The sequence below is a fragment of the Salvelinus namaycush genome, chromosome 9, assembly GCF_016432855.1.
Source record: "Salvelinus namaycush isolate Seneca chromosome 9, SaNama_1.0, whole genome shotgun sequence".
Classification (NCBI taxonomy): domain Eukaryota; kingdom Metazoa; phylum Chordata; class Actinopteri; order Salmoniformes; family Salmonidae; genus Salvelinus; species Salvelinus namaycush.
The window spans coordinates 44899886-44912275 of record NC_052315.1 but is presented as its reverse complement, the minus strand read 5'-3'; the positions used below and the strand labels follow the sequence as shown (position 1 = coordinate 44912275).

The 12390-nt window shown below is 43.7% G+C and overlaps 1 protein-coding gene across 1 annotated transcript; it reads left to right on the top strand.

The window, feature by feature from the left end:
* The first annotated feature begins 2211 nt into the window (after positions 1–2211).
* On the top strand, positions 2212–4372 carry LOC120054121 (ras association domain-containing protein 10-like). Its single transcript, XM_039001531.1, has one exon. The coding sequence runs from the start codon at positions 2550–2552 to the stop codon at positions 3945–3947; it is 1398 nt and encodes a 465-aa protein (XP_038857459.1). The 5' UTR covers positions 2212–2549; the 3' UTR covers positions 3948–4372.
* Positions 4373–12390: the final 8018 nt, after the last annotated feature.

Here is a 12390-nt window from a genome sequence, read left to right as displayed (position 1 = left end):
ATGAGAACCCACCTAATTATTATTATTATTTGGGAAACGATTGTACCCTTAGATGCATGTTCAGTTCACAGTGATCTCCCTGTGGAGGTTTATATCATCATATCATAGTCACAGTAGATCAATTGTGTTATTATGATATCATATGCACACTAACTTATTAAAGTCCAGAAAACATAATGCAGTATAGTGTATGTTACACTGTGGCTAAAGACAATGGATCAGGGTTTATGTCATGTTTGGAAGACCTTTGACCTGTCTTCTAACTTAGTAATAATTGTGACTAGATTCTGGGGTGTCCACCATTACAGTAGTTTCTGTTTGAATGTGCTGTATGTAGGCTATACTTTACAATGCTTTTGTGATGACTCCAGTTTAACCAGAGCCAAGCCTGTTGGTTTCACTGCTGGGCTCTGTGTCTCTGTTCTATCAACCTGGAATGTAGATTTCACACATAAGTCTTTTGAAGATATTATTTTAAACGGGCACAAGGAGATTTTTGACACAAACATCAGCAGCAAAGCTCTGGGCCATGTGCTCTTTGTCTATAGGTACTGGTAACTTTCATCTATTGTTTTCAACATTGGCTTTAATTTTTCTCAGTTTGGATGGCATCCTCAGAACATTGTGTGCGGATAATTTTTAAAAGGTGATTTGTATAAAGAAGAATCTATTCTGAGACGTCCTGGTACACATGTTTAATGTTATCTTTAATTTTCTTAAAGATTGTGAATTTTTCAGACAAGAATATAAGAAGAGAAACTGTCAATATGTGTGTTGTTACTGCAGGGTCTGGTCTTTGCTTTGTAACCTTTTCTTCATTGCTAAAGTCTTAGATATTTTATAGCTTTCTAGAAACTTTGTATGCATATAATATCCAATAAAACTAAATGGTCAATTCTGTTTCTGATTTGATGATGAATCATAATTTCTCACAAACATCAATGAATTTCTCTCAAATTAAGTAGTTGTATTTCATTACTAGCCTACCTTTGATATTTCTGTAACGATACAATACTCTTAATGCACAACAGGGGGAGCTATATCCAAAAGAACCAGGCCTCGCGAGCAGTGATACTGTGCAACGGTTCACCCACATGAGAATAAATATTAACTCGAATGATTTTTTCCTTGAGCCCGGAAATAGCAATTCTCTTTGAATACATCTCCTGGCCATGTTGATGTTGGAGAAGAACCTCCCTGACATTATTATAACCTCCAGCCTGGGGTGTTATGTAGTATTTGGTGTAGCAGGTAGCATCGAGGTTAGCGTTGGGCCAGCATCTGAAAGGTTGACGTACCGGAGCCGACCAGGTGAAAAAAATATAATATGTCACAGTGCCCTTGAGCAAGGTACTTAACTCGAATTGCTCCAGGGGTGCTGTACAATGGCAACCCTGGTCGTGACCCCACACCATGCGGGTGTCTCAGGGGGAGTTGGGATATGCATTTTTTTTTTCTTCCATTACACGTATGTAACAGGACAAATATAAGCTCCCCCCCAAGTATTATTATTATTTCCATCAACAAACTTCGCCTGTCATCCATCCACTGTCAGGGTCAGTGGAGGATAAACCAGGCGGGACCAATGACAACCTTTGATTTTGGCCAGATCATTAACATATTACACCACTACAACAATCCCAACATGCACCAAAGACCTCTGCAATAATCACAGACAAACATTTTTTTTGTTTTATGAAAATATGGTCTTTGTTCACATTCACATGTCTTTCGGGGGAGTGGTTTGGTTGGCAGGGTCAGTTTGGCCTAAAGACTGGAGACAACTGGGATGAATGGTAAGTGTGCTGTGTGTTATTGTGGGCAGAGAACTTATATTCTGAGCAGCTCCATTAATAGTTGTATTTTTATTTTGCTTGATTTGTTTCTATAGAATACCGATCAGAAGTAATGAAGATGTGAAATAAAGGAGTGAAACAAGGGGGCCCCTGACTGACCCTTGCCTGAATTAATTGAATATGTCATACATAACACTCAATTTAAAATGTGTTCACTTTTTAAACTTTCAGGTCAGAATGATGGCATTTTTGAACAAAGTACAGTAAGAAAATTGGTGCGTAAAATTTGCACAAAGTGAGCGGGTAATGTTACATACAAAAACTTCTGGAGTGTGGCGGTTTTGTGTGGTGATCAACAGACACTGGAGAGTCCCGTTGCGAGCGGAGGGCGTATACTTTAGTGTTTGCATAGAAATGTACCCACAGCAGTGCGTGCCGACCGAGAGGAAGGACGCCCGTTCCTCCTCTGCGCACAGTGTTCCAAACGGAAGTCTGCGGGGATAATGTAATGCCCCCTGCTGAACAACTTCCCAGCGTGCCTCTTCAGTCTGCTACGGGAATAATCCTACATAGAGGGAAGAGGTACTGAGCTGATTATTTCATGAGAATGATGACATGCCTACATAAGAATAAGGACAGCTCCAAACGAAGGTGTGTGACACACTTTTCTCTTAACGCCTGAAACCTGGGACCGAGGAGTCGAGAGGGGAGCAGAAACTTTGATAAGCAATTAGGTTGGAGGTTTTTTCCAGTATGGAGCAGGAAGAATGCAAGGTATCAGTATGGGTCTGCCAGGAGGAGAAGCTGGTATCGGGGCTGTCCAAACGCACCACCTGCGCGGATGTTGTAAAAGTTCTACTGGAGGACCAAAACTTGAAGCAAGGTGCGTCAGCGGCGATGCAGTCCGGGACCCCCCAGTCTTACTGCATAGTGGAGAAATGGAGAGGCTTTGAGAGAATTTTACCCAATAAAACCAAAATCCTGCGTCTCTGGAGCGCCTGGGGAGATGAGCAGGAAAACGTGAGGTTTGTGTTGGTGAAGAATGAGGCATCGTTACCGAACAACGGACCCAGGAGCGCCGAGGCGCGAGTCGTTCAGAGCAAAGACAATCCGTGCGCATTCAAGGGAGCAGCCAAGACCACAATGGCTTTCTCGCAAGAAAAGCAGCGGAGGATTGTTAGAAAAGCTTTTAGAAAGTTGGACAAAATTAACAAAAAGAGAGAAGAGACTTTTCCTAAGGATAAGTCCTCAGTGGAGAAATTGGAAACGTTGGTGCACTTAGTTATCTCGCAAGATCACACCATCCGCCAGCAGATCCAAAGGATCAAAGAGTTGGATGGGGATATAGAGAGGTATGAGGCAAAAGTGCACTTTGACAGAATTAAGAGACATGGTATCAATTATGTGCAGGACACATACATGGTGGAATCGAGCGTGGAGGCTGATCCAATAGAGGACGTTCCACGTTCAGCGGAGGCTATTGCGCAGTTTGAGGAGTACGCGCTTATGCGCGAGGAGGTCCTGCGACTTCAGGAGGAGTTGACAGAGCGCGAGGCTCTCATGGAATGCATCACAGGTGAAATTCAGGAGGAGCTAAACCAAAGGTGGATGAAAAGACGGCAAGATGAGCTGTCGGGCAAAGACACAGAAAGTATTGGGGAGTCTGTGGACATCCCCGTAGCTGCAGTGGCTCCACAGCCGGCAGCACAGTCAGGCGCCGCCGTCCCAGAGCCAGATGTGAACAGTCTATCAGAGAACGACTTGGTTTTGGAGGGGAAGATAATCAAAACAAAGCTGGATACCAGTTTATATATTGGTCTTCGTTTAAACACGGATTTAGAGGCTGTTAAGGGGGATTTGGACTTAAGCCAGGAGCTATGGGACGCGAAAGAAAAAGAACTAACGGATTTGCTCGCAAAAATGCACTCTATGAATTTAAATAAGGAAAAGTTACCCGAGGCTGATAAAGAACACTCTGGTGTCACTGAGACTGACATGTTGCCTTCCTTGGAGAAGAGCAGTGGGTGGGTGGAGCAGACCAGAGGTCTGTCCAAGACCTGCGACATGAACGACGAAGATTCAGACACGGGGCTGAGCTCCATGCATAGCCAGGACTCTGACAATACACCTGTGTGTGAATCACTGGTGTAGCTAACTCTTTGTTGAACTGTTGAAAATATGCAACGCAAACTCAGGGACAGTGAGAATTCTCTACACGAGACAATATGTTTCTCAGTTTCCTTCAAAAGGCATCAGCATGGACACCGTATATATACGATAGTCAACTCACTCCACAATAGTTTGTCTTTAAATAGGCCACTCTCAGATATTCAGTCAGTATAGACAAGCAATAGAATTTAAGATCATATTATGCCAATTGTGCTGAAATCCTGACAAAAGTTATGGAAAGTGGATATAGCTTGCTATGCTGTTTCTGTGTGTCCCAAGTATTATTTATCGGAAAATGTTTAGAATTAGGGGAAACAACAACTGCATTGAACTGCAAAAACCCACATGACTATGACCATTCAACTATAAACATATAGGTTACTGTGGAAATAAAGTATTAAAACATATTATGATCTGTTTGATTTAGTACTTGCATAAGTAGGACAAATGATTTAGGAGTTGGCTATGCCAATCACACATTTAATTTGCATTGGAATTAGTCCTACCTCATGAGAAAGTCAAACGTTGTAGGTAGATGTTTTGCATTCTTTAGGGGCCTTGGGGGGTGCCTTGGGGGGTGTGATGTGTGCTTGTCATGTTGTGCTGTTTTTAATTGAAGTCTGTGGAGCAGCAGAGCATGAACGTCTGTATTAATGATGATTACTGTAAATGTATACCTTTTTACTAAACTGTTTTACTAAAAGAGCAAACTGTTCACTATTAACCAAGCGAGGGAATTCCAGACATTTTTACTGTTGCGTTTGTAATTTTCATGCCAAACTTTTCACTGTACTCTGAGGTGGGTGTTCAAAAAGTTGGATAGATGCCAGTGCATTAAACTGCAACTATATTCGATCCATCTGGAGGCAGTATCTGCTGGCAATCTTTAGGCCTACAGATTTCTGTTGTTGTTTTTGTGACACTATCTGCCTAGGAGAGCCAGGCTCAAACCTGCTGAGATGTAGCATTTCCCAGAGGGTAACTTCTAGAAATATCAAAAGACATTCTCCAGAGGCAGGTTTTGTTAATTGATCATGTTGTTTAAGCATTACTAACCTTTCATATTCAGATGCCAGGCTGCTGATGCAAATTCAATGCAAATTGGCCAGACTAGCTGTCACCTTACCCAGTAATTGTTTAATTCATCCATGTAGTTGATCCTCACTTTCTCTCTGGTTGCTTGACAGCATGATACCAATACCCTATTGATGGCAATGCCCTATTCAGTTACAGTACAATTTGTTGTGCCAATCAACCTCATGGATCGGTAGTTCTCAGCATGGTTTATATCAGGACAACCACTTGAGAGCTCTAATCTAATCAGTTTATCAGGAGTCAGTACAAGTAATAGAAATTGCAGTGTATATGAACCCTGGGAAAGCTAAGACAGACAACATACAACATCCCAAAGTCAAAACCCAGACTGTTTCTGTTTATGCAACCCAGTCTGCTTTTGTGTCTGGGTGTTGTGTGGTGTTGTGGCCCCCCTGTGTGATCACTGGGCTGTGTTTGGCACGGGGCAGCAGGGCTGTATGAAAGCAGCCAGAGAGCAGCTGCCTAGCCTGGCTCACTCTGTTGAAAACAGTGGAGTTTACATAAGTCAGGGATGAAGGCTGGGCCAGGCCTTATGTTCTACTGTTTTGGGGTGCGCTGGGACTGGGACTGTGTGAGTAGGGATGTCTGTGTTTCAGATCCAAAGGATTTGAGTCCCCAACAGCCTAGTGCCACATGATGCTTTAAATATGACTTTTGACAACAGAGGGGGAGACTCCTCTTATGGAATATGGCCTTCAAATGGTTGTTTTTCATATCCATGCATTTCTGTCTAAAACATTCATGTCTGGGATTGACAATTTGTAGGTGTCAGATGTGACACTAATACTCTGTTAGTTCTCTATACCACTGAGATTAGTTCTGCCATATGTGTGAAATTGATCCCAGTGAGAGGCAAGTAAACAGACAGACAGACAGACAGACAGACAGACAGACAGACAGACAGACAGACAGACAGACAGACAGACAGACAGACAGACAGACAGACAGACAGACAGACAGACAGACAGACAGACAGACAGACAGACAGACAGACAGACAGATAGACACAACCTTGTTGCATTATCCTCAATTTTCACCTCAAATGTATCCATACACTGTGCCGTATACAGTACTTAACCCCCTTTACTTTAAAAACAACCTGCATGCATTGACATGAAAATGTTTTATTCAACTTAGGCATAACCATCTGTGCCAGGGATTTCCTGTACAATTTCAGCTAGTTTTTTTGTACTAATACCCCCTTTTTCTCCCCAATTTCGTGACATCCAATTGGTAGTTACAGTCTTGTCCCATTGCTGCAACTCCCCTACGGACTCGGTAGAGGCGAAGGTCGAGAGCCATGCGTCCTCCGAAACATGACGCTGCCAAGCCACACTGCTTCTTGACACACTGCTCGCTTAACCCGGAAGCCAGCCGTACCAATGTGTCAGAGAAAACACCGTCCAGCTGATGACCGAAGTCAGCTTGCAGCTGTAGTGACACCTTAGACCGCTGTGCCACTCGGGAGTCCGTCATTTCTGCTACTTTTGTATGATAACGCTATCAGGACGGTTTTATCATAATGGAATTGCATAATGCCTCCTGCACTCTTCAACCCCTATTTCACTCATGCAGTGCACCCTTAGTAATGAATGGGACCCTGCTCTGGCGATGTTCTCATGGGTCATCAACCTCAGGAGATTGCGGACCTATAAATAGTTAAAGAGCAGCAGCCTGTAAGGCCGGGGTCATTCTTACGCCATGTCGAGCTGAATAGGACCAGCCCTCTAAAACATTTAGAGCAGAATCCTAACTTCCACTTCGTCTGAATTGTTCATTAGTCTCCCATTGACATCAATGCGTGACAAAGTGAAAGAGAATCGCACCATACAGAAATATTTATAAATAGTCAAATTTAAGAGACTTGTGTGATATTCAGATGTATGCCATGCATGCATGGTGCAAAACCATTCAGATGAGATGACCCAGGCTCATAATGTGTTGGCTGGAATGAGCCCAGCAGTTAATATCCGTATGGGATCCAATAGGCCCTGGTAGCTGTCGTTAGAACATACTACTGTCAGGAAAACAATCTGTGCAATATAATAAAACCACCATATATTCCGTCAGACGGACAGACAGACCGAACATAACACATCTCACTGCATTGTTGGGAAGGGCCATTAAGTACTGTCAACCACTCTCATCCCTGTCCAGACCATTAGAGAGGAGGATCCATGTACCAGATAGGGTAGTATGGGATGATTCTACTCTGGAGCTAGGTGTTCCACAAGTGGCCTGTCAGATGGAGGGGCTGAGCCTCTAGTCATACCAAACTCTGGTGCATGTTCAGCAGGGCACAACATTGAGGAACGTTCAGGTATAAATATGTTATGTAGAACATGACTCTCGGACATGTAGAATAAGGAATCATGTCTCTGCTCATTACATTTCTATCTGCAACGTTTGACAATGTTTTCCTACTGAATGTGGCACTGAAAGAGTGATATAGAAGAGCATAGAGACAAAGAGAGAGAAGGGGGGGGGGGGGGGGTTCTGTCAGAGCTCCTAGCAAAGTGTCTAATTAACTTGATGAGCCTGTCTGCTCTGTTCTCTGTTTATCAGTCAGTCTGGCTGGATGAACATGGAACATCCAGACTAAGGCGTGGACTTATGAATATTTGATGACGACAACTCAGCCAGGCTGTGTGGTGCCATCTGACAGAGTAATTACACACAGACAGAGCCACTCACAAGCCCTGCCATAACTCACTTACAACCTGAAGAGCCACTCAGCCATATTGATTTATAGGCCTATTATAGAGGGATGGGTTCGTTTGTCTTGCTCCATTCCTAGTTCTGAAGCAAAGTAGCTCAACTGGGTTGCTCTAACATGCAGGACCAATAGGACCAATTAATGCTATATAAATATTAAGGAAGTACCAGTCTGCTATTTTGTGTTTTTTTTTGGCGCTGATCGTATGCATCGGCAGGACATAACGGCAGCGTCGGGTAAACTCTAGGGGTTGGTGTGTGTCTCTTTGTTACCAGCTGATGCATGATCTCTAATGTTAAGGAAGTCTTGAGGTTCTGCTCTTCTGAGTTAGAATAGCTCATGACAAGATGTAGACCATACTATTTACCAAGAGAGTTTTTGTCTGTACTTTTCGCTATCTATTTACCACCACAAACCGATGCTGGCATTAAGACCGCACTCAACGAGCTGTATAAGGCCATAATCAAACAAGGCTCATCCAGAAGCAGTGCTCCTAGTGGCTGGTGATTTTAATGCAGGAAAACTGAAATCCTGAAATTTCTACCAGCATGTCACCTGTGCAACTAACGTAGAAAAAACTCTAGATAACCTTTACTCCACACACAGAGATGCATAAAAAGCTATCCCTCGCCCTCCGTTTGGCAAATCTGACCATAACTTTAGCCTCCTGATTCCTGATTACAAGCAAAAACTCAAACAGGAAGTACAAGTGATCCGCCCAATATGGAATTGGTCCGGTGAAGCGGATGCTAAGCTACAGGACTGTTTCGCTAGCAAAGACTAGAATATGTTCTGGGACTCATCCGATAGCATTGAGGAGTTTACCACATCAGTCATTGGCTTCATTAATAAATGCATCGACGATGTCATCCCAACAGTGGGTATAGAAAGTCACCACCCTCTTTCAAAATGTTCACCTATTGTTGCCTTACAGCTTGAAATGAAAACACATCAAATCAGACTTTTGCCGGCTTTATTTACACACAGTAACCCACAATATCCAAGTGAAGAAACATTTCTAAAAACATTTATTAAATTTAAACAGTAAAATACCCTATTTGGATAAGTGAACACCCCCCTGAGTTAATACTTGGTGGAACCACCTTTTGCTTGTATTACAGCCATGAGTCTCTTTGAATACGTCTCTACAAACTTTGCATACCTAGACTGCGCATTATTTGCCCATTCTTCCTTGCAGAATTGTTCGACCTCAGTCAAATTGCATGGTGACCGCTCATGGACTGCACTCTTCAAGTCATTCCACAGATTCTCAATGGGATTTATGTCGGGGCTCTGACTACTGTAGGCCACTCAAGGACATTCACCTTCTAGCCACTGTACGGTTGCTTTGGCAGTGTGCTTTGGGTCATTGTCATGTTAAAATATGAACCGTCTTCCCATTTTCAACTTCCTGGCAGAGGGCTGCAGGTTCTCCTCAATAATCTGTTTGGTATTTTGCACTGTCCATTTTCCCTTCTATCCTGACAAGTACTCCAGTCCCTGCTGAAGAGAAACACCCCACAACAGGATGCTGCCACCGCCGTACTTTACTGTAGGCTTGGTGTTCTTTGGGTGGAAATATGTATTAGGTTTTCCCCAGACATATCGTTTTGCGTTCAGGACAAAAATAACAATTTTGGTCTCATCTGACCACAGCATCTTTTGCCAGTTGGCCTCAGAGTCTACACTGTGCTTTTTGGCAAAGCTCAAACGAGACTTGATGTGGCTTTTTCAGGAGTAGTTTTTTTCTTGCCACCCTCCCATAGAGACCAGATTTGTGGAGCGCTCGTGATATTGTGGTCACATTTGATACTGTCGCTAACTAAAAAGCAGCATTTCCCAAGAGAGGATGGCTTTCACTTCAGCAGTAATAAATTCATGAACTTCTTTGAGGAAAAGATCATGATCACTAGAAAGCAAATTACGGACTCCTCTTTAAATCTGCGTATTCCTCCAAAGCTCAGTTCTCCTGAGTCTGCACAACTCTGCCAGGACCTAGGATTAAGAGAGACACTTAAGTGTTTTAGTACTATATCTCTTGACACAATGATGAAAATAGTCATGGCCTCTAAACCTTCAAGCTGCATACTGGACCCTATTCCAACTAAACTACTGAAAGAGCTGCTTCCTGTGCTTGGCCCTCCTATGCTGAACATAATAAACGTCTCTCTATCCACCAGATGTGTACCAAACTCACTAAAAGTGGCAGTAATAAAGCCACTCTTGAAAAAGCCAAACCTTGACCCAGAAAATATAAAAAACTATCGGCCTATATCGAATCTTCCATTTCTCTCATTTTTTTTGAAAAAGCTGTTGCACAGCAACTCACTGCCTTCCTGAAGACAAACAATGTATACGAAATGCTTCAGTCTGGTTTTAGACCCCATCATAGCACTGAGACTGCACTTGTGAAGGTGGTAAATTACCTTTTAATGGCGTCAGACCGAGGCTCTGCATCTGTCCTCGTGCTCCTAGACCTTAGTGCTGCTTTTGATACCATCGATCACCACATTATTTTGGAGAGATTGGAAACCCAAATCGGTCTACACGGACAAGTTCTGGCCTGGTTTAGATCTTATCTGTCGGAAAGATATCAGTTTGTCTCTGTGAATGGTTTGTCCTCTGACAAATCAACTGTACATTTCGGTGTTCCTCAAGGTTCCGTTTTAGGACCACTATTGTTTTCACTATATATTTTACCTCTTGGGGATGTCATTCGAAAACATAATGTTAACTTTCACTGCTATGCGGATGACACACAGCTGTACATTTCAATGAAACATGGTGAAGCCCCAAAATTGCCCTCGCTAGAAGCCTGTGTTTCAGACATAAGGAAGTGGATGGCTGCAAACGTTCTACTTTTAAACTCGGGCAAAACAGAGATGCTTATTTTAGGTCCCAAGAAACAAAGAGATCTTCTGTTGAATCTGACAATTAATCTTGATGGTTGTACAGTCGTCTCAAATAAAACTGTGAAGGACCTTGTTACTTCTAGGTTAGACTACTGCAATGCTCTACTTTCCGGCTACCTGGATAAAGCACTAAATAAACTTCAGTTAGTGCTAAATACGGCTGCTAGAATCCTGACTAGAACCCAAAAAATGGATCATATTACTCCAGTGCTAGCCTCCCTACACTGCCTTCCTGTTAAGGCAAGGGCTGATTTCAAGGTTTTACTGCTAACCTACAAAGCATTACATGGGCTTGCTCCTACCTATCTTTCCGATTTGGTTCTGCCGTACATACCTACATGTACGGCAGACGCTACGCTACGCTACGGTCACAAGACGCAGGCCTCCTAATTGTCCCTAGAATTTCTAAGCAAACAGCTGGAGGCAGGGCTTTCTCCTATAGAGCTCAATTTTTATGGAATGGTCTGCCTACCCATGTGAGGGACGCAGAGTCAGTCTCAACCTTTAAGTCTTTACTGAAGACTCATCTCTTCAGTAGGTCATATGATTGAGTGTAGTCTGGCCCAGGAGTGTGAAGGTGAACGGAAAGGCTCTGGAGCAACGAACCACCCTTGCTGTCTCTGCCTGGCCGGTTCCCCTCTCTCCACTGGGATTCTCTGCCTCTAACCATATTACAGAGGCTGAGTCACTGGCATACTGGTGCTCTTCCATGCCGTCCCTAGGAGGGGTGCGTCACTTGAGTGGGTTGAGTCACTGACGTGATCTTCCTGTGTGGGTTGGCGCCCCCCCTTGGGTTGTGCCGTGGCGGAGATCTTTGTGGGCTATACTCGGCCTTGTCTCGGGATGGTAAGTTGGTGATTGAAGATATCCCTCTAGTGGTGTGGGGGCTGTGCTTTGGCAAAGTGGGTGGGGTTATATCATGCCTGTTTGGCCCTGTCCGGGGGTATCATCGGATGGGGCCACAGTGTCTCCTGACCCCTCCTGTCTCAGCCTCCAGTATTTATGCTGCAGTAGTTTGTGTCGGGGGGCTAGGGTCAGTCTGTTATATCTGGAGTACTTCTCCTGTCTTATCCGGTGTCCTGTGTGAATTTAAGTATGCTCTCTCTAATTCTCTCTTTCTCTCTTTCTTTCTCTCTCTCGGAGGACCTGAGCCCTAGGACCATGCCTCAGGACTACCTGGCATGATGACTCCTTGCTGTCCACAGTCCACCTGGCCGTGATACTGCTCCAGTTTCAACTGTTCTGCCTGCGGCTATGGAACCCTGACCTGTTCACCGGACGTGCTACCTGTCCCAGACCTGCTGTTTTCAACTCTCTAGAGACAGCAGGAGCGGTAGAGATACTCTTAATGATCGGCTATGAAAAACCAACACATTTTCTCCTGAGGTGCTGACTTGTTGCACCCTCGACAACTACTGTGATTATTATTATTTGACCATGCTGGTCATTTATGAACATTTGAACATCTTGGCCATGTTCTGTTATAATCTCCACCTGGCACAGCCAGAAGAGGACTGGCCACCCCTCATAGCCTGGTTCCTCTCTAGGTTTCTTCCTAGGTTTTGGCCTTTCTAGGGAGTTTTTACACCTGCATTGCTTGCTGTTTGGGGTTTTAGGCTGGAGTTCTGTACAGCACTTTGAGATATCAGCTGATGTAAGAAAGGCTATATAAATCAATTTGATTTGATTTGACATGCACACA